The sequence below is a fragment of the Sceloporus occidentalis genome, unplaced genomic scaffold (genome assembly GCF_023333645.1).
Source record: "Sceloporus occidentalis isolate IW3139 unplaced genomic scaffold, rSceOcc1.0.p SCAF_2, whole genome shotgun sequence".
In the NCBI taxonomy this organism is placed as follows: domain Eukaryota; kingdom Metazoa; phylum Chordata; class Lepidosauria; order Squamata; family Phrynosomatidae; genus Sceloporus; species Sceloporus occidentalis.
Window position 1 is genome coordinate 226,430,434 of NW_028316982.1, and position 21,279 is coordinate 226,451,712.

The following is a 21,279-nucleotide window of genomic DNA, read 5'->3' on the forward strand; positions in this document are numbered from 1 at the left end:
GGGGAGAGGAGTCCTGAAAAATCATACATGGACTGGCATAATTTTTATTCCAGAACGGTTCACCATGCTGGGTTTAGTGCAGGCAATAGTGTGCCAGTGTAAGTAGCCTGCCAGCTACTATATATAAATTTTGAATTCTGCATTGAAAGATAGTTTCCTAGCCACTGGGGACAAATGGAGTAAAAATGAATAAGGAGAGAACTAAATGGATTAAGCATCCTAAGACAGAGTGAGAAAAAAGTGACAGCGAAGAAAGTGCGGTAGAGAAGATAATTTAATGAGTCACTAATATATTATTTATGCATTATTAATATAATGTAATATAATTAATATATTAATTTAATAATCTGGGGGTAATTCATCTGAACTATCCAGAGGCATCTGAACTCTCACAAGATAATCACACAGCTCTATTGTTCAACAACAGCACCTGGCATACAGTGGTATACTGCTTCTGAACATGCAATCTGAGCTTCCAAACATTTCCAAGCTCTGCACTGCTTGTTTAGAGGCTAGGTGATAATAGACCTGTCACAACTTTTGACACATAGCACCCAAAATTGTGCAGTGTGGAGTAGTGAGTAGTGTAATAGGTGTAGAACTGATTAAAACAACTACCCTTAAAAAAACAACAACTTATCTTTGCAAATTTTGCCAGTTTGAGTATGGAAAGTGGAAAGGAAGAGGGAAAAGGGAAATTATGATTTGAAAAATGGTATGAAAAAGTCAGTGGGTTCAATCTGGACCTAGTCATACTTTTTGGTGATCATTGTTTAAATCACACAGCTTTCAATCTGCACCCAGCAATCACTCTTGAATATACTTAAGCATACTGAATATAATTAGGAACAGAAATACAGAGACACTGACTAAAGGTTGAGATATTTAAACACAAAACAGTCCACTATATATGACACTACTAATTCAAAGGAAACTATATTATTCTATTCAATTTACCATTAATCCTCAGAGACATGCAGAACTACATTTGACAGAAAAACAAACTGGATTAAATTATTTTAGATAAACACAAACACAATTGCCAGAAATATAAAGAAAATCAGAACAGAAATATAAAACAGCAATTGGTTATTTCAGTTTGTCAGTGCAATGCAGTAAGAGAAGACTGTCAAAATCACAACTATTCTTCTTGATGGTTTTCTTTTTTAGTGAAAGGAACACGGTCAAGTAGATACATATATTTTAAAATTCTCTGAAATGAAGCCTTGATTATTTTGAGTCACAGTGATCCAGAACCATTTGCCTATCAAATCTCTGATCTCTGCATATGCTAACATAGTTTCTAAAATCATTGTAAAATTATCAACTCTGAAAGAAATGAAATGTTCATCAATAGGATTGGTTGTCCTATGTAGTTGTTGCCTCTTCTGTACGTATGAGTATTGCAGCCATATAATCTTTGCCCAATATCTCCCCTTCTGGGGAATGAAAAGGCAAGCACTTTAAAAGAAAGAGCAATTTACATAATTCACAATATCTTTCAAACAAGCATGTGACAAAACTACCCAGGACAGTTATCTTCCTCATAACCAGAGCAGCTCTACAAATCATGAAAATAGTTCTCCAGGCAGCCTACAGTAGGCAAGAATAATTTTCAGGCAGGAAAGTGTTTTCCTAAATTGGAAAAGAGTAAATTTTTTGATACGCATCAAGTAATTAAGGCATGAGCAAGTAAATGTATTGGCCAGGCTGTACCGCCCAGTGTACAAACAGACACCTAGGATTTGTGTCCTCCTAAATAAAGCAAATAATCTAGTTTGTACATCAACAACAGGGAAGTTACATGAAAATTAATATTTGAGGTTAGGGTCTTCAGAGCTAAGCAAAAAATTAGCTGGCTAAGCTGCCATAAGCTTTACTGAGAGGGCTGAAAGAATCAGATGAAACAGTGAGGACAAAGCCCACTGTTTAGCCCCATTTTTTACATTTAACTGTAAGACCAGGAAAGCCTGAAGTGTGCTACAAGAACTTTCCTGTCATCCCAGAAGTTTCCAGTGTAGGAGGAACTTTAGAATTTCTACACAGGTTGATTCAACATGACTTGACAGTGTCCCTTTCATCAGTTACAATCACAAAAAGAAACCAGTTAAAAAAAAGCACACAGTGAACATTTCTCATACCTTTTTTGCCTTTTCCTGTTTTTTAAAAGACACAAGCAATTAAAAGAACCCATTTAAAATTAGATAAAAATAATTTAGCACCACTTAAAATTAGTCTATGAAGTTTCAGTGAAACCTACTTCAAATGAAAGGCATTTTAAATTCTGCAATATCGGTATGGAAAGGGACCTTGTAGCACCTTTGAGACTAATATTATTGAAAATGGAAGGTTGTATATTTTAGACACAATCTTATGCACACGCCTGGAATAAGTCCCACTGAATTCAGTAGGACCTTTCTGATTAAACATTGGAGCATAGCAGATGGCCAGGAAAGCGTGGCCCAAGGCTGCTCCAGACACAAGTGGATTGGGTCTGCAGTGACTGCATGGACCGCTCCAAAGGTGACCATGACCGTTAGCTCCAACCCACACCACCAAGAGCCAGATTATCCCGGCTCCTTTTTGCTCCGGTCTAAAAGATCAGTGCATGGCCTTGGTGCTTCTGCTGTGTTGGAGATGTGTGTCGTATAAATGGTGCATCTCCAATGAAGCCAAAAGCCACTTTTTTGGCCAGTGTTTCAGGCCTTCATTAGGATTTCTTTTTAGGATTCTATGGTTAGGACAGTGTTTCTTTTAAAAACAATCTTCTTGATGTGCAGTGATGTGAAACAACAGACTCCCACATATGTTGACAGATCACAAGAAAGCAGTAACTTGTGAATAAATCTTGGTGTGACAATACACTTGATTACCAAATTTCTTCTTATGAAGTATTGTTTTTAATCAGCCTAAGGCTGGAATCTATGTAGATTAACCTGAGAGTAAGTCTTGGGGAATTCAATGGGTTTTACTTCTCAGCAGAAATATTATTGCTGTTTTTGTGCATCTTCAAGTCATTTCCAATTTATGGCAAGATTTGTTCAAAGGGGGTTTGCCATTGCCTTTCCATGAGGCTGAGAGCATGCGACTTGTCCAAGGTCATCCAGGTTCATGGCTGAGTGGGGAATTGAACTCAGATCTCCAGAGTCATAGTCCAACGTCCAAACCACTACATCATGCTAGTTTGCAGTAGGAATATATTATACTGTAAAAGCTATTGATCAGTTGGGATTGTTCACCTTATGCAACAACAGAACCATGTCAGTATGCTTTGCTTTGTATCTAAATAGATGCAGAATCAAATAGTCTCTAAATTTGGCCAAAGCTTGCAACAAACAATTATATCAAAACTTATTATGAGCCATAAAAGCACTTTAGCTGAATAAATACATTTTAGCCGTCAAATTAAGTAGAAAAAAATTATTACTATGAAATGAGATTTCTTCTTATCATAGTGCTCATGAGTATATGAAGGTATTTTGTAAATCAGCTTACCTTTATGTGTTCTCCTTGATTCAGACTCTTTGGTCATAGTTCCCAAGCAGTGAGGCAGTACACTGCCACAGCTATTGCTTTGTCCAAGTGGGAGATGACCCTACAATTTAGAAATATGCAATTTTAGTCAAACTTTTTTTTTAATCTATGTCAGTTACAATTGATTTGCTCTTTGTTCTGTACAATTTGTTAATTCTGATACTGAAAGCACAGATTCCTTCTTCCTTCTTGGGTGAAATTCACAAGTTGTCTCTGCATCAGGAGTTTATACAGGTATAACTCAGTTAACAAAACAGATATATTCTCAGACATTACTTTTTAAACAGAAAGTTTGGTACCAGCAGTAGAAATAACATGAAAAAAAAATAGGGACATGTTCCTATTCCTGAAAAAAAGAAGAAAAGCAATTCAATATGTTTTAGCAAACTTTTTATTCAAAATTAAGCTCTATGCACATTGTGAAATTAAACAAGGACAGGAAAACACTGCATAAGGAAACATTTTTTTAAAAAAACAAAACATGTAGTCCAAAATGCATCCAAGGATGACTTCTTATTTCTCCAGGCTCTACTTTTTAAATGATTTCTACTTTGGTGGCCACATTTATAGATCTATGCTTTCTTAACATGCTGGAAGAGCTGATGAGGAAGGCTTATCTGCTCATGCCCATTCTGTTATTCATATTTGCTCAGTGAAGGATTTTGGAAGTAGCTAATAATATTAACTACCTCACCATAGGATGCTTTTTTAAAGGAAAGAATGAATTAAAAATTGCAGATGATTGCACTATGAACTTTTGTATTGTGAACAAGATAGCTGGAAACTAAAATCAAGATATAAGATTCTTAAGGAAGGCAAAGATCTTAATTCATTAGCGTATATGCAACTTAATCACAGATTTAATCAAGAAAGAGAAATGCAGCCATACAGTGAATTTTATTTAGAGTTATGTAATTTATAATTTTTATTTAAAAAAGTATATAAATGGCTTCTGAGGGACTGAGCAGATGGGCAGGATACTACAGGCCATTCTCGTGATATCCTCTGGTTCTGACTGGGGTCCGTCCCTGGACCAGTGTGGCGACAGGCAGGTGTTTCCAACCCAAAGCTCTATGGAGCCGCTTCTGCCACACACCCTTTTCATGGCACGTCATGTCTTCTCAGAAGGCCCTCATTGAAGCTCATAAGGGCAGAAATGGTGCAGCTGGATACACCCCCATGTACAGGTACAGGTCACAGACATTGCAGTGGCAGCAGGTAAGGAGCGCACGGGGCCTTATGGTATCCCTGCTGTCATCACATAGTTTCCACAAAACCTGTGGCAAACAGCATATCCTTTTGACTTGCACTAAGGATTCTTTGGGTCAAGGTCAGTCCAGGACCGCTGGATCGGCATCCAGATTGGCCGATCCCAGCCTGGGGCTATTGGCCTGCATTGTTCATAGAAGACATGAGGCCAGGGGGAGCCTTTTGGCCCATGCATACAGGCCCTGAAACCAGATACAGAAGATGAACCTGTAAAAGAGCATATAAAGTGGGCCCAAAATTTTGGACGTAATATGCAAATAAACAAAATTACTTTGTGTAGTAATGTAAAGGAAGATATATGAATGGTATCTAACTCCAAATAACCTGTCAAAAACGGTCCAGAAAATTTCAAATGTTGGGGTCTCAAGAGAATAAGGCCTCCTTTTTCATGTGTGATGGACTTGTAAGAAAGTGAAAAGTTATTGGTCTAAGATTTATATATTAGTTTAAAAGCATTAAAGCTATATTTTGTAATGTTACCAGGAATGATTTTGTTGGGCATTATGGATAAAGAACTTCATTGTAAATATGGATCATTTATTTGATATAACAGTAGCAAGAGTATTGTTTGCGCAAATTCGGAAATGGACAGAAGTACTGGTGATGGAAGAATTAATTGTTAAGAGTGCTGAATTAGCCCAAATGGCTAAATTAATGAGAGTTCTAAAGGATAAGTCAACTGAAGATCTTTAAAAAAAAAAAAAAGAAAGAATGGAAATCATTTATGGATTTTTTTTTGAGCAACAAGACATCTAATAATCTGTGGCTAATCTGTAGACTTATTTAGTTGGATCTGGAAAAATAGAATAATATTTCTCCTCTGTTCTCTTTTTCTTTTAATTGCAATCAGGACTGGGGCAGTCAAAGACTGTATTCCTTTTCTTTCTTGCTATTCTCTCTCACACTCCTTCCTTCCTTCCTTCCTTCCTTCCTTCCTTCCTTCCTTCCTTCCTTCCTTCTCTCTCCACCCTCCCCCCCAGTTTCTTTATCGTTGACTGTATATTAATTGTAAATTAGATTGTTTATTTTAAAAATTAATTTAAAAGTTTCAAAAGACAAAAATTGATAACTTGACGGAGGATGTGGAAAAGAGTGGGGAGTGGTGAAGACGTAAAAAAAGATTTTGCAAAAAGGGGATTCTTGGTCAGAGGCTTTATTAACTGAGATATATGCCTGTATATTTCCTAGAGAGCCTTGGGAGACATACAAATTCCACTTCTGATATTCCAATCAGCAGAAAGTAGGAAAGGTATCCCACCTTCACCTTCTACTTCACCTCTGGATTTAGTAATGTCTGAGGCTAATCTGTCATAGCTGCAGTATAAGAAGAATGTTGTACAAAGCCAAATAACAATAAACAGAATTCCAGCCTTTCCTTGACAAACTATAATTTTATGTCATGCAGATATGCTGTACACAGCTTACCTTGACACTTCGTCCAAGAGTTGAACTACTGAAATGTGGCGATACAGAAGGAGCTGTTTTCTTGCGTGGCAAAGTATCACTCATATATGGGCCTTCTTTGTGCTGCTTCTTTCTCTCTTCTAGATTTCGGAAGCGCTTAAATGTAAAATACATTAAAATTCTATTGTGATTATACTGCATTCTGCAGGCTGTAATAGCCATTAGAAAATCCTTCTGCATATATGAAAATATATATATAATTTTAAAACTTGGATTGAGGCCGAAAGACTGTATGACTGGGCCCTGAAATCTTCAGGAGATATGTGTCTCTCATTCCCACCATCTCCACAAAGACATCTGGTAGGAACATAAGACAGGGCCTTCTTGGCAGCTAGCCTTAGGTTCTGAATCTCCCTTTTCCCGGGGGGGGGGGGTTTAAATGGTCCCCTACTTGCTCTCTGTCAGTAGTCAGAGATATTTTAAAACTTCCAAAAGGCTTTTGAGAACTTTATATATACATAGAGTCTGTCCTCTGTATTCACAGACTCTTTATCCACAGATTCAACCATCTAAGCCTTGAAAAATATTTTTAAGAATATATAAATAACAGGATTTATTTATAGTTTATATTTATATAAATTCAAAACAGCAAATTTTCCTATTTATATAAGAGACACCGGCCCTGTACAGACAGGCCAAAATAAAGATGCTTTGGGTCACTTTGGAGGTATGCTGTTTAAATGATGCATGCGTCCTAAGAGTCTGGAAGCCACACCAAAGCTACATTCCAGTCCTTAGGACTGGAGCATGGCTTTGGCACAGCTTCCGGACTCTTAAAACACATGCAACATTTAAATAGCATACCTCCAAAGTGACCCAAAGCAGCTTTATGGTGGCCTGTCTGTACGGGCCCACCATTTTACAACACCACTTTATATAATGGGACTTAAGCACCTACAGAGTTTGGTATTCATGGTGTGTGTGTGTGTGTGTCTAGAACCAAACCCAGGAGATGCCAAGGATCCACTGTATAAAAAAGAATAAAAGAGCTTTTAACAGGGCATTGTAGTATTTTAAACAGCTTTTATTTTTAAAATCATTTCTAACTTTTATGTTTTAATTTGGGTTTGATGTTATCGACAGCTTAATGTTAACATTTCATATGTTTTAGTAACATTGCATTTCTTTTAGTTTGTAAGCTACTTTTGAGTCGCTATTTTAGGCAGAAAGGTGGAATATAAATAAAAATGATAATAAAATCAGCAATAACAACAGTAAGAAAGAAAAAGTGTAGTATTTTTCTTTTTTATGTATAGTTCCTTGAACAAGTTTCACTGGATTTGAAACAACATCTACAGGAGTTAGAAACAATACAAAATTTCCAAACAATAAAATAACTGAAAAGCATTTTGAACATGAAAAAGTGATAATAAATTATAGATAATGACAACCATTGTCTGAATGTAAAGGCAAAGTTATTTGTTTGAATGCACTACATTGATATTGTGATACATTGTGGTTTATTTTAAACACAAGCAACCCAAAATAATCTCCTTAAGGCATATTTTAAATTAATGCATTGTTAATATTCATGCTATGATAACACTCACCAATGTAGACTAACATAGGCTCAAATGTTCCTCTCAAATGACATTATTAAAGTATTACTTCTGTTATATTTCCATGCCATATAAAGGTTTTACTGTCTTAAAAAAGGGTGGGAAATAACAGTTTGGGCTGGCAGACTACTTCCCTCCTCCTATATATTGGATAATGTATACCAGCTACCAATTATAAGGGAAAGAGAGTGAGGTACTGGATTCAACACACTACCATGACTCTCTTCTATAGGTGGGTCTACCCTGGCCAGAATACTCCAGGCTGCCCCCGTTATCTGCACATTCTGGAGCAATACTGGGCGGCTGTCTACACAGTGCCCCACTATGCCACCTGCTGCTGCCATGAATCACTCCAAAGTCAATAATGAGGAGCCAGTATCATGGCTGGGCAAATTGTAGTGACTTGTGCCAACAGAGGAGACATCACCCAGTGTTACTTTGGAGTGGGCTGGATTTTCTGGGAAGATCTGGAGCAAGACACAGGTTTTTTTTTTAAAGGGAGGGATTAAGGATGGCATGGCCCTGATTTTCTGGAGGACTGCCCTTCCCATGTGTAGACAACCTGCAACTGAACTGAGCATCTGGCCCTGCCCCAGGTGAAAAGGGCAAAATGAGGGTGGGGGAAAACCACTGCTAATAGCCCATATAGACATGCCTCTGCCAAACAGCCCATTGGTAATATTTTAGCTTCAGCCTTGGCTACTCTGCATGCACTCCATCAGGCTGGGAGAGGAAAGTCCATGCAAAGATAACCAAGCTTTCATCAAGGCTGTCTGTTTTCAGGCATGTTACCTGTGATTGCCTTCGGTGTTTCTTAGCTGGAAGAGGAGGTGGTGTGTCAGGTAAAGGAAAAGGCTCAACATTTGCAGCCCTGACCTCAGGCCAGTGGGCTGGTGGAAGTTGTGCAAGAGGGCGAGGAGAAAAGGAGTGAGGAAACACAAATCCAGAACAGAGAGATGATCTTAGCTTGATAGGAAAGAAAGAAATTATATTCAGAGTATTTTATAAAAAAATATAACAGACAAGCTGCAAACAGAAAAAAGGATAATGCATTTATTGTGGCACAAGCATTTGAGGACTAGAGCTCACTTTGTCAGATGCAGGAAGTATTATGAACAGCTTAGAGACAGCCAGAGAGAATAAACAGGTTCCCACATTTTGCTGGACATTATAGACTTTGGCATTCTAATAAGGTAAACTACACTTGGCATCCAAAGCAACAAAAATGAATTAAAGTATGAATATGTGAAATTAAAAACTTACTTTTAAAAAAAGTTAAGTAAGCTTCTCTACCTTCCTTTTGAGGCTAAGCCATTTTGATTAAGATTTGGTGTTGGAGACTCAATTGGTGTTGTTAACAGATACTGTGAAGGTTTATAGTTGACACTAAACAATGGATAAGAATTACAAGCACAAGCTGAACAAAATTCAAGATCATATCATTCCCTGTATCCAATCTTTCATCAATGTAGTAGTAAAAGGTCCAACCCATAATCTAGTTTCTATTGCCTAATTCCTATTTTGTTCTTATGTGACATTTGGGAATCATGTTTTAAAATAAACTCTAAACAACTGCTTGCGAAGCTATTTTCAAACCACAGGTTATGAAGCTGGCTTTGGTAACAAACTAGAGTTAATTTTAAACCAAGATTCTTGGTTTGCATGTAATGACAAGCCAGAAATAAGCTAATGAGGAATGGATTCCTGATTCATTTCTCCTCCCAGATACTTGGGAGAAGGAGGAAAAATTTAGGAGCATGACTCTTTGTGCAGGCTACTTTCTATTTGGGCATGTAGCACTCGTTGCAATATGCCCTTTCTAGCAGCACAAGATTTACTTGTTTGCCTAAGATTATTTCTTAGACAAGAAAACATATTTCCCATCCTCTCGACTCTCAAGTAAGGTAATAAAAATGATGTTGGTAGCAGACTGAAACCACATTGATTCAGATCACATTGATTGATTTCAGTCTCCATTTTGATTGAAAACAAAACTTTTCACAAAACACTTGCAAGATTTACTTTAATTTGTATCTATTAATAATAAAACAATTCTACCTTTATTCTATAAAATATGGTTATGACTTTATTGTGTGTGTGTGTGTGTGTGTTGTGCACAGCAATTCAGCCACATCTTTTGATTTAAACACAAACCATGGGAATGGGATTTTCTACTTCAGATGCTAAAATAAGCTGGCTGTGCTTGGATATTAAGCACCTTGACTTTCCATGCTTTAGGCAGGAAAATATCTTAAGTCAGCCCTGTTGGAAGGTATCATATTTATCAGAATGTGGAATCATCCTGACCTTGGTCTTATTTCCTAGGAACAAGAGGGTAGAAGGTTGCCCATTCATATAGCTCATAGCTAATTTCTGCTTCCTTTCTCTGGTGAGAAATACAGGAGTAGGTGTGACCAATACTTATACCTTATTCTCTCTCAAATAGGGCTTATTTATTTATGTGAAAATCTTTTTTTTTAAATGATGACATCTTTTTAATTATGAAAAAGAGAGAAATGCAGTTTTAAAATTAACCTGAAAACACCAGGATTACAAAATGGTGAATGCAGAAGGCATACAAAATGGGAAATGTCTCTCAAACAAACCTCTTTATTTTGTGGCTGGCTCATCAGGCCAGCTGTGGAAGGTTCAGTGGGGACAGCTTCAGCAGCAGTGGGGGGCTGAGTGGAAGGGGTTATGTTCGTGGAATTGCCATACGGCTCGCTAATGTCATTTACACTCATATAATCCTAAAAGGAGGAATTCAGAAGTTAAACACAAAAAAGAAGCAAAAGCCAAAAGGCATGCAAGAGTATTAAAAGTTTCCATTTTGCTGTGGAAGTTAGTTTAGAGTGATTCAGCCAATTCTTTGTGGTATTATAAAACATTCTTTCAAATACCAAAAATCATCAACATTATATACAATGAATATTTGAATGCTTTAATGTAAGGCAAATAAAACTGTTATCAAGGGATTATTGCATACAAATAATTTATCATAATGAGAAAAACCATTATAGTAAATAAGTTTTGTTTAAATTTAAAATCTAGGAAAGAAAATGAACTGCCATATATCAAATGGAATTCCTGCCATATCCCTGCAAATAGATTGTGGACATTTAATCCAAATCATATACACACAAAAAATATAAGAATGTAAGAAAAGCTGTACTAGGTTGGACCAAAGACCTATCACAGGGGTGGACAAGTGCCAGGGATTGGAGGAGTATTAGTAACATCCTTTGAATGCTAACATTGTCCTATCACCTAACCCACCCACATTTCTTTTATTTCTTAGGGTGTATTTCTTTGTTAAATTTTGTCTCCTGTCATAGCTAGATGTTTGTCTGATCTGTTCATCTCTGTCCACTTTCTACTAGGCTGTGGAGGGTGAGCTACAGAAATTCTGGAAGGACTTTGGTTGACACAGAGGGAGGAAGGGAATACTAACTTCTGCATTAACCAAAAAGAAACACACAGACATAAGGCTGACTTCCACCCATGTATGCCACTCACAGGATAGCAATAGCAAGTTCATTTCTATACCGCTTATCAGTGCACTTAAGCACTCCCTAAGCGGTTTACAATGTGTAAGCTAATTGCCCCCAACAATCTGGGTACTCATTTTAGCGACCTCGGAAGGATGCAAACTTGAGTCGAGCTTGAGCCCTTTTGCTGGTATTGAACTCGCAACCTTATGGTTTGTGAGTGAGTGGCTGCAGTACAACAAGTTATATAAAGATGTAGTTTCTCCTCCTGAATTTTCTACCATTCAGCTTCATTGGATAAAGGAATATCCTACTATTATAACAAAAAGAGTAAAAATAAGATCTCTTGATCTAATCACTCTGCCCAACAGATACATTTGTCATCCACACTGAATAAAGGGGAAAATCTAAATAAATAAAATATTTGTATTTTTCTAAAATGTCCTCACTTTTTTGGCTAATCACTACCAATTTAGACCCATTAGTGATATATGAAGTTTGAGATTTGTTCATCCCAATGCTCATCACACTATACATAAACTGCATTTGCAGCCACCCATTCACTGAATTTGGAGAGATGTGTAGTTCTTCATAATCCACTTGGGCTTTCACCATATAAAATGGTTTTGTGTGCTATTCATTTTTATTTATAAATAAGTCCTTCTGTGTTCAGTGGAATTCACTTCAGATACATGTACACAGACTGAAACTTTCATTCATTACAACACTATTTAAACTGCAGGTTGTTCAATATGAAAACTAAGGCTATTTCTGCACTGTAGAAATAATGCAATTTGATACCACTTTAACTGCCATGGCTCAGTGCTATGGATTCCTTGGATTTGTAGTTTGTTGAGACATCAGAACACTCTGACAAGAGGCTAAATATCTCACAAAACTACACATCTCAGAATTCCACAACACTGACCCAAGGCAGTTAAAGCAATGTCAAATTACATTATTTCTGAAGTACAAATGCAGCCTAAGAAACTAGTTTTAAGACCAGCTAGATTCTAATTGCCTTTTCTATAAGCTGAAAATCCCCAAACACTGTACTCTTTCCTCACAAGAAAACTTCTTCAGCTGCTTGATCACTGCTCTTTTCTGAATGTTGTTGAGCTATACTATATATCCTTTGTGAAATGACATGATGAGAAATTTATACAATATCCCAAGTGTAGCTCCGCACTGGCAGTTTTATTTTTTAATTCCTTTATTTTTAATCCAATCTGTTATAGTCACCTGAAACACAAACATGTGAGAGCAGCTTTTCCAAGACATGCTCCTTCCTAATTTATAATTTTGGCTATTTTCACCTTACAATCATAAACCATATGAAGAAGTGATTCCCCTGGCATGGGGGAAAATTCCAATGCACATTGAGATGTTCATCACACAAATCTCTGGCAAGATGGATTTGCCTCTACATTATCACATTCCAAAAAGCTACTATAGGCGGGTTACATACCGCCATTAAAGTACGCGCAGAGCGCGTACTAGGGTTAGGGAGGTGCGGTGCTTCCGCACCTCCCTAACCCTAATACGTGCTCTGCGCGTAAAAAATGATGGCGGCTGTTCCAGACGGCCGCCACCATTTTTACATAGCGGACACTGTGCTTCTGCGTGTGTCGTGGCGGCTATGACACCGCGAATGCGCCAGCGGCGCTTCGCAGCATAATAGCCACGCTGCGAGAAGGAGCTCCATTTTGGAGCTCCTTTTTTGCTCCGCGAGGGAGTCGCGCAGTTTGCAAGCAGCAGCTCCCTCGCGCAGCAAAGAGCAGCACCGGGAGACCGCCGCAAAGCGGCAGTTTGTAACCCACCCTAGTCCAACTTGATGAAAGAATCTTTAGTCCCTGGCAATCTTTTCCCCTCATCATGTGTCAAAACTAATTTTCAACATTAGCAAAATTATGCAATTTAACATTTTTGGTATATGATCACAATCTTCTGTTTTGCACAACACATGAATAATGTAATTTCTGTTTTATGAAGATGATCAGAGCAGCTGAAATTCTCAATTAAAATATAAACAATTTTAGGACTGCATTAGCAGCAGCAGGAGCAACAGCAATAGCAGCAGAAAGATTTTAGGCAAAAGCAAACACTGGAAAGATATAGTGGAAAAGCTGATGTGTTTTCCCCCATTTCTAACCAAATGCAGCTCCCAGAATTCAGGTACCATTCAATCAACATTGTCAGAACTGTCTGGATTGTATGGAAGGGTACATATTCCAAAACACTCAGAATGAACATGATGGGACTTGAATTCTGGAAAAACACTGGGAGTTGTGACCTCACTGGAATGGAGACAAAGGAGTTTATCAGACAAGGGAAATTGGAAGTATAGTCCAATGGCAATCTGAACGCAATCATGGGGTTTAACGTTATTGCGTGATAACCCACTACACGCAAATTCGGGCAATGGGAAGTCAGTCCGAGCGCAATCATGGGGTTTCACATTATTGCGTGATAGACTACCACACACAAATTTGGGCAATGGCATGCTATTTTCGGGCAATGGGAAGCCAGTTCAAATGCAATTCGCATTCATGTAAATTCGCTGAACTAGCAAATTCATGTGAATGCATTCTGGCCCCACTTTCTTTTCATTTGAAATTAAGAGAAATTCCTCATGTGTGATAAAGTCCATAGTGGATTGCAAAAGAGAGATCCCTGTTGAGATGGAAATGGGCTTTAAATTTCCTGGACTTTGAAAATCTCCCTATTGCCACATGACCAGAAGGAGGAAGAGCCTGCCTGTACAAAATATATCTTCCCCAGTATACCATCTTTATGTCCTCCCGAGTATACCATCTTTACTAAGGACTGCAGGCATCTGACTAACATCAGTGTGGTGGAGTCTCCTTCCTTGGAGGTCTTCAAGCAGAAGCTGGATAGCCATCTGTCTGGGATGCTTTGATTTAGATTTCTTGCATGGCAGGGGGTTGGACTGGATGGCCCTTGTGGTCTCTTCCAACTCTATGTTTCTATGATCTCCAAATTTTTTTCTTCTACTACTGTTTGGTTTGTAACCAGTATATTGTGCATTTCAGTTGGCCAATAAAGATATCACTGATGGATTTTTGTTTGCATTTGTTAAATGGCCAATACAGCAACCCCTGCATGTTTTCTGTAAGATGGAACAATGTGGACATTAGAAATGAACTCATGTGGAAGCCATTAGCTACTCTAAAGGCATCCACATACATACTAAAGCTTGGTTATCATTAATATCATTTTTCAATCATGTTCAATGTGTACATACTTTTTATAATTTTCTGTAATAAACAAAGGAATGTCATGCCTCCATAATGTATACACGAGAACATGCAGATGAAGCATAATACAGAAATCAAAGTAACTACTTCTTGGTCTCTGTGTATCACATATGTGGGTAGTGCACCTGCAGAGCATTTTCCAGACCTACAAAATTTTGAATTAGGAAGTCCTAAATCAAACCCTAACTCAAACTCAAGCCCTAACCCTACCATCTGGTTCTTATTTTCCCATTCAGTTTCCTTCAACCATTGCAGAGGTCACATCAAGGAATGGTATCTATGGGCCCAAAAAGACAGGCAACCCCCCTCCCCCCACTTCTGGGCGTTATTGGAGCACGGCATTTATATGTCGCACACTCCAGTGATGCCCTGAAGCCAGCGTGAAGCCACCCGCCTGCCCAGATATGGGTAGTTCAAGGTGCTCCGATGGCACAGTGTTTGTACACCACATGCTGCTAGAGTGGCTTGAAACCAGCTTTGGGCTGTAGCAGAGCCACAAAAGCTGACTTTTTCCCAGCCCAAAAAGGAGCGGATTTTTGCCATTCCTTTTTGGGCCAGCTTCAAGATGGATTGAGGCTGTGGCATGTGGTTGCTGCAGCCCCAATCCATCTTCAGAAGAGGTGGCTTCAAGCCACCCCTTCCTGCCCATCTGTTTCACCCCTATGTCTCTCCATTTTTCCATGAATGTTTTTTCTCTCTTTATGGTCTCCTTTTTTCTCCCTACTTTTACTTTCACCTTTCTATTTTAATTTTTATTGCTTTGAGGATTTACACTTCAGGGGCAATCACTTTGGGGGTACCATGAACTGGTTGCCAAAAGTCTAATGGCTTTACAGATATTGAAAACGCACCAATTGGGAGAGTAAGCTTCCATTCTTGGAAGCTTCCACTGTTGGGATAGGACTCCTGGAAAGGCAAATTGTCACTTTATGTAAGCACTGATTACATAGCCTCTTATTTTCACACTCAGGTATGGTATGGAAACAGATCTTTTAAATATGTCTTCCCAAGAATTGCCTATCACCTAGCCATTTCAACTCTATCCTGAGCAGTGCACACGGAGGAAGTTCTAAGTAATTCAGTGCTAAATAACTGAGATGGGTCAGTGCCACAGATCTCAAAACACATAGTACTGGTTATCTTAAATGACCTTCCACTTTCAACACTGTCTACTTCTCCTCAGGAGTTATGTTACTGGTTTGGTCCTGTTAATGGCAGGCAGGGTTGAAGCTCTTTGGTTCCACAAAGCCAAAATAAAAATGTTCTGTGCAGTCATTTTATGGCACTCCACTCCATTGGCATTTGCCAGGCACTTGTCTTCCACGTGGACCATGATGTTACTTGTATTGTGCTACTTTTTTTTTTTTTTTGGTAACAAGGGACTAACCATGTTCCCTGTTTTGCTGTTTCTCTTTTGCTGTTAAGAAATACCATTTACTTCTTACTTTAAAATGTTACAGGAGGCATTTTCAGATAATTTGGAAGCATCTGGGGCCATTTTACTTTACTTTTTTTTCTTTTTTAGAAAACTAAACATTTAAAAGTAACCAAAAGGCAACATAAATAGCAGATCACACTAAAATGCTATGTCTCTGTATGAAACTCCAAAGTACAGTACATGTACATTTAATGTTGTATGAAAGAGAAAGATTACTTTTCTATGTTTTGTCCATCTGGACATTTTTCTACCAGGACAGGAGCTACTTCTCCAGCACTTGACATTCACTGAGCATTACTACTTGGGCATTCAGTCTCATCAGAATGTTTACTTTGGTCATGCTCTCGTCAATCCTACAGAGATGACTTTCCCCACAACCAATAAGTCAGGTTGCTACTTATCCATATGTGTTGCACAGAGACCATAATGTTGCTTACTTTTCTTTGAGTGGCCATCTATGCATGCATACAACCCACACTCATTCCCTGTGAAGCTGTGCCGTTTCACTTGATGTCCTATCTTCCCACTGTGGAAATCTTTAGAACTAAGGAGCTGTATACCCCACAACCAACAAGTATTGTATACAGCTCCCCACAACCAACAAGTATACAGCTATGTCAAATTACAAACTACAAAATCCTGCTTAGGAAAACTGACCATTATTAAATTAAATTCAAATATCAACAGTAGCCCTCATACAGAGAAAACTGTAATCCAACATCATTTCACATTGAATATTACAAAATACGTTGCTGCAAATTGTCATCTAATGCAGAAAACACAACAATAATAACTCTTCATTTCTCCATCATTCCAAGTTTTGTACTTACCTCTTTTAGACTGCTGGGACTTACAGGAAATCCTTTTCCTCCTGATAGTGAAGAGTATTTCTTTTCTAGATTGCAAAGGTTTTCCTTCTCCTGTTAAGACCAACTTATATTTCAGACACAGATTTTGCAAACCACTTACATGACACCGACAGAAGAGCTCTAATGTCTTGCTCACAATAATCAGAAATAAGAGAAAGAACTAATACGTTCTAATATAGCTTCATTTTGAAATTGTACAAAAATAAATTGCAGTTTATCTCCCAGTCTCTTCTTTTCTTCCAATCCTAGATCATACAATTACATCCTAGTGTATTCAGAGCCATTCCATGCATCATTCCCTAAAGTATTACCTTCTACAATGTATTTTTCATTTATGCAGGCTTTTGGGCTGCTGAGAACAGAGATTGTTACCACCAGATGAATGCTGTACTTTTCTTAGGGATGTATTTCTAAAATGTGTTTTTAATTGCTTTTAATGGTGCTTTAACTTCTGTTTCAATAGTTGCTCTTGTTCTGTATTTTAGCCATATCATTCTGGTAAATAATATTTTGCTGCTGTTACGTCTCTTAGAGTCGATTATAACTTATGGTGAATCTATTCTAGGGTTTTCCTGGCAAGATGTATTTAGTGGCGGTCTGCCATTGCCAATCTCTTTTGGGCTGAATGTATGTGATTTGCCCAAGGATATCCTGTGAGTTTTCATGGATAAATAATAGAATCATAGAGTTAGAAGTGAAATCCACTGCCATACATAAATACACAATCAAAGCACTCCCAACAGACGGCCTGACAAATGTAATGATTAGCACCCTGATCTCCTGAAGTCCCAGTCCAACACTCAAACCAATACACCATGGTGGCTCTATACAAACTTGAATCCTATATTTGGGAGAAAGACAGGGGGTACATCCAATTGACAGACAAACAAATAATCTGGTGTCCACAACAGGGCATATGCCCTGAAGGTTTTGCCATTTCAAAGGGTAGGAGGAGAATACTATCTCAGAATGATCTCACTCCACTGAAGGAAAAATGTACACATACATTTTAAAGCATTTGTGTACATACTCAAGTCCCACATAGGCCAAATTCCTTCCAATGCACAGAGTTTTAAAATCATCTGCATGTGCAGGGGTACAATCTACATTTCATGTGTTTGCCATCCAAAGCACAGGTATGCATGAATGAGGAACCAACAGCAGTTGGTCAAAGAAAAAAAAAAGCATCCTGCTTAATTCAGTACTCCTGGAAGTCTAAGATGCACACCTTGCAAAAAAAAAGGACGACTAATTTATAGGGAGTAAATTCCTCTATTTTCAGAATTATTGTTGTACATGACTGAAGCAAAAACAGGACTCTAGTGTCCCTGAAAAAAAGGGAAATTTACTCTGTTTATATCAGTAACATCCATTAAAAAGGATGACTTCTTCATTTCAGGGTCAAGACAATTCCTAATTTAGGTTGAAATCCTATACCTATTTACTTGAGAGTAAGCCATACTGAACTCAATAAAACTTACTTCTGACTATGGTATTGTGGTGGAGAATTTGGTCACTGTGTAATGAACCTATAAGAATATTATTAACACTGTTGGGTTATTTTAAAATAATGTTGTAGATGATCAAGAAAATTTATTTACCCTTTGTAACATCATAAGCAGGTTATTCTTCTCTTTGACAAAATGATCTTGCTCTCTCTGTGCTTGCTGGACAATATTATTGGCTTGTTTTTTGAGAGCAGAAATTTTCTCCTGTTATGAAGACAGCATCAACATACATTCAATATGAACTTGGGAATACAACAGTACAGCACTGATCCTGTTTGCCAGGAATAAATTCACATGGAGACACTTGTGATGTAAGGAAAAGTTGCACATTTTTTTAGCCTCAGTGAAATTTTTCTTAACCTTCATGGGTTAAAGCACCTTGTGAAGAAAATGGTAAACTGCCATGAGATTTTCTGAATTTTGGTGCTTTCATTCTTTCTTTTGCAAAATAAATAAATAAATACTTGCATTAAAAATCGCACTCACAAATGCAAAACACTGTTGAAAAATGTGCAAAAGGTCTTGTAATTGCACAAAATGAGGAGAACGTTTTGAAATCCTTTTATTGCAAGGGGAGAAAAGTTTTGAAATCCTTTGTACACATAAGAATGAAATAAGTGAGGATTTATGTTTCTAGTAAAGACATAGTATCTCTTTGTTCCTTTAGATGACAGCTGGTTTGTTCATTTTAAGAAACAGTAAGGTTATAATATGTACATAGATTGCAGATTTACTCAATACAGTTTTAACAATTAGGTAGAGGGAAAGAGAGTGGAATCTATACGGAGGTTCAAAAAACAGGAGAGAAAAGGGGGAAATAATTGGATGCACAAAACCCTACTCAAAACAAAATAAACAACAACAATACCAAATGAACATCAGTAAAATCTGACTACAAAGTGGAAATAAACCATAATAAACCATAAAAAGTAATATGCTGATCAACTTTTTTAAAAATTACCTTTCTACTGACAATGTTGCGCTGATATTCAGCTACTTCACGCAGAAGTTGCTGGGTTAAGTTCTCTTTTTCTTCTTCAATCCTACTCTCATTTTCTAGCTGCTGAAATTCCAGATCTTCAAAATGTTTGCTTTCTATCTCCAACAGGTCTGCATCCTTTAATAATAAGCAAAATTATAAACTGAACACTATTAGAGTAAGCAGACCACGTAATCCAATCCTATACAAATAAGTTCCAGTGGGCAAGTGATTTCTCCTAAAAATCCAATGTAAAATCAACTAAACGTTGAGCTGAGTATTCATTTCATGTATAATGTCACAGAAATGAAATAATGGTTTCAGATAATAATTCACTTTGGTTTGTTTTTCTTCATTTCAGCTTAGTCATCTCTTGATCATACTGCAGCAAGGTGAGTGGAACTACACAGCGTGCCTTCAGGTTACCTTGTGACTTATGGAAATCCTATGAATTCCATAATTTGCTTAAGCAGAGTATACTCAGAGATGTTTTTACCAGTTCCTTCTTCTGAAATACAACCTATGGCACCTGGTATTCATTGACATCTCCCTCCCAAGTACTAATCAGTGCTCACCCTGCTTAGCTTCCAAGTTCAGATGAGACCTGGTGCCTTTAGGTTATACTGAAGCATGAGTCAAAGTTAAATAATAGCACTGTACTGGGCTGGTTCAGAATTTGATTTATGTCCTTCCTCCCATCCTGAAAGGCTGCTGGATGCAAGGCTGCCTCTTACTTCTAACCAAAGAATTACTACATGTTGGAGGAAAAATGGCTTGCAACATCAGGCCATTACCATGCCTGTCCTTCCCCTCACTGTAACTTCAGGGTATGCTTTTAATTTAAAAGTTAGATGATGTTTACACAGACTTCTGTGTAACGTGGAGTTTAGCCTTGAAAGAAATCATATGATTTGGAAGGGTCAAAGGATGATGTTTATACAGTGGGCCCTTGTTATTCGCTGGAGTTTGGTTTCAGAACCCCCCATGGATAACAAAATCCGTGAATGCTCAAGTCCCATTAAATACAATGGCATAGCGAAATGGTGTCCCTTATATAAAATGGCAAAATCAAAGTTTGCTATTGGGAATTTATACTTTTTTTGAATATTTTCAAGCCGTGGATGCTTGAATCCATGGACAAAAAATTTGTCAATAAGGGGGGCTGACTGTAAATTGGGCTCATTCTTTGGTTCTATAAAGGAAGTCTCATAATTTAAAAGGTTGCCTAAACCAAATGGAATGGTGGAAAAGAGATCCTGGTTCAATATTGCAGCCAAGGTTATTATAACTATAACCCAAATCCTGGATAATGAGGTACAGTGCGCCCGCGCCATACGCAGGCGCGCCATACGCGGCCTTGAGCATACGCGCTCAAGCCGCAGCACGCGCGCGGGGCGGAAGGGGCGGCGCGTCCCATTCAATTGAATGGGTGCACGCGCCCGTTGCGCCCCGCGTGCGCCCGCGCCGCCGCGCACGAGCCCCATTGTTTCCAATGGGGCTCGAGCATAGGCGGAATTCGCCTTACGCGGAGGGATCCGGAACGAATCCCCTGCGTAAGGCGAGGACGGACTGTAATTCCCAGGATCCACAGGAAAAACATGGGAGCCACATCTCAGTAGATGCACTATCAATCACTTTAAGACATGTCTCCATTTTCCCCTCTGTGATTTCTATTAAATGGACTCCATTTTTTGTCTCTCTAGTTTCTTAAAAACTTCCAAGAGCCAGCAGTGCAAAAGAGCCACCAAGCAGACACATTTTTCTGTCTATGGTATCAAAGGGTCTCTGCAAACAAGATCCCCCCATTTGCTAATTCCTTCAGCAAGTATTCTTCTTAAATGTTTTGATAATTTTCATTTACAATTATTTATTTAGGTGAGAAAGAAACACTTT

The 21,279-nt window shown here is 38.1% G+C and overlaps 1 protein-coding gene across 7 annotated transcripts in view; it reads right to left on the minus strand.

The window, feature by feature from the left end:
- PHLDB2 (pleckstrin homology like domain family B member 2) overlaps nucleotides 1-21,279 on the minus strand; it is a 101,904-nt gene that overhangs the window by 16,482 nt on the left and 64,143 nt on the right. For 3 of the 7 annotated variants that reach the window (XM_089512295.1, XM_089512294.1, XM_089512293.1), the window contains 7 exons: nucleotides 19,369-19,524; nucleotides 18,501-18,611; nucleotides 16,861-16,950; nucleotides 10,433-10,576; nucleotides 8,619-8,792; nucleotides 6,229-6,363; nucleotides 3,496-3,595 (listed from right to left, as the gene is read on the minus strand). In XM_089512295.1, the coding sequence (XP_089368421.1) occupies nucleotides 3,496-3,595; nucleotides 6,229-6,363; nucleotides 8,619-8,792; nucleotides 10,433-10,576; nucleotides 16,861-16,950; nucleotides 18,501-18,611; nucleotides 19,369-19,524 (910 nt within the window). The remainder of the gene's footprint in view (nucleotides 1-3,495; nucleotides 3,596-6,228; nucleotides 6,364-8,618; nucleotides 8,793-10,432; nucleotides 10,577-16,860; nucleotides 16,951-18,500; nucleotides 18,612-19,368; nucleotides 19,525-21,279) is intronic. The other 4 variants (XM_089512299.1, XM_089512297.1, XM_089512296.1 and 1 more) reach the window with 2 other exon arrangements.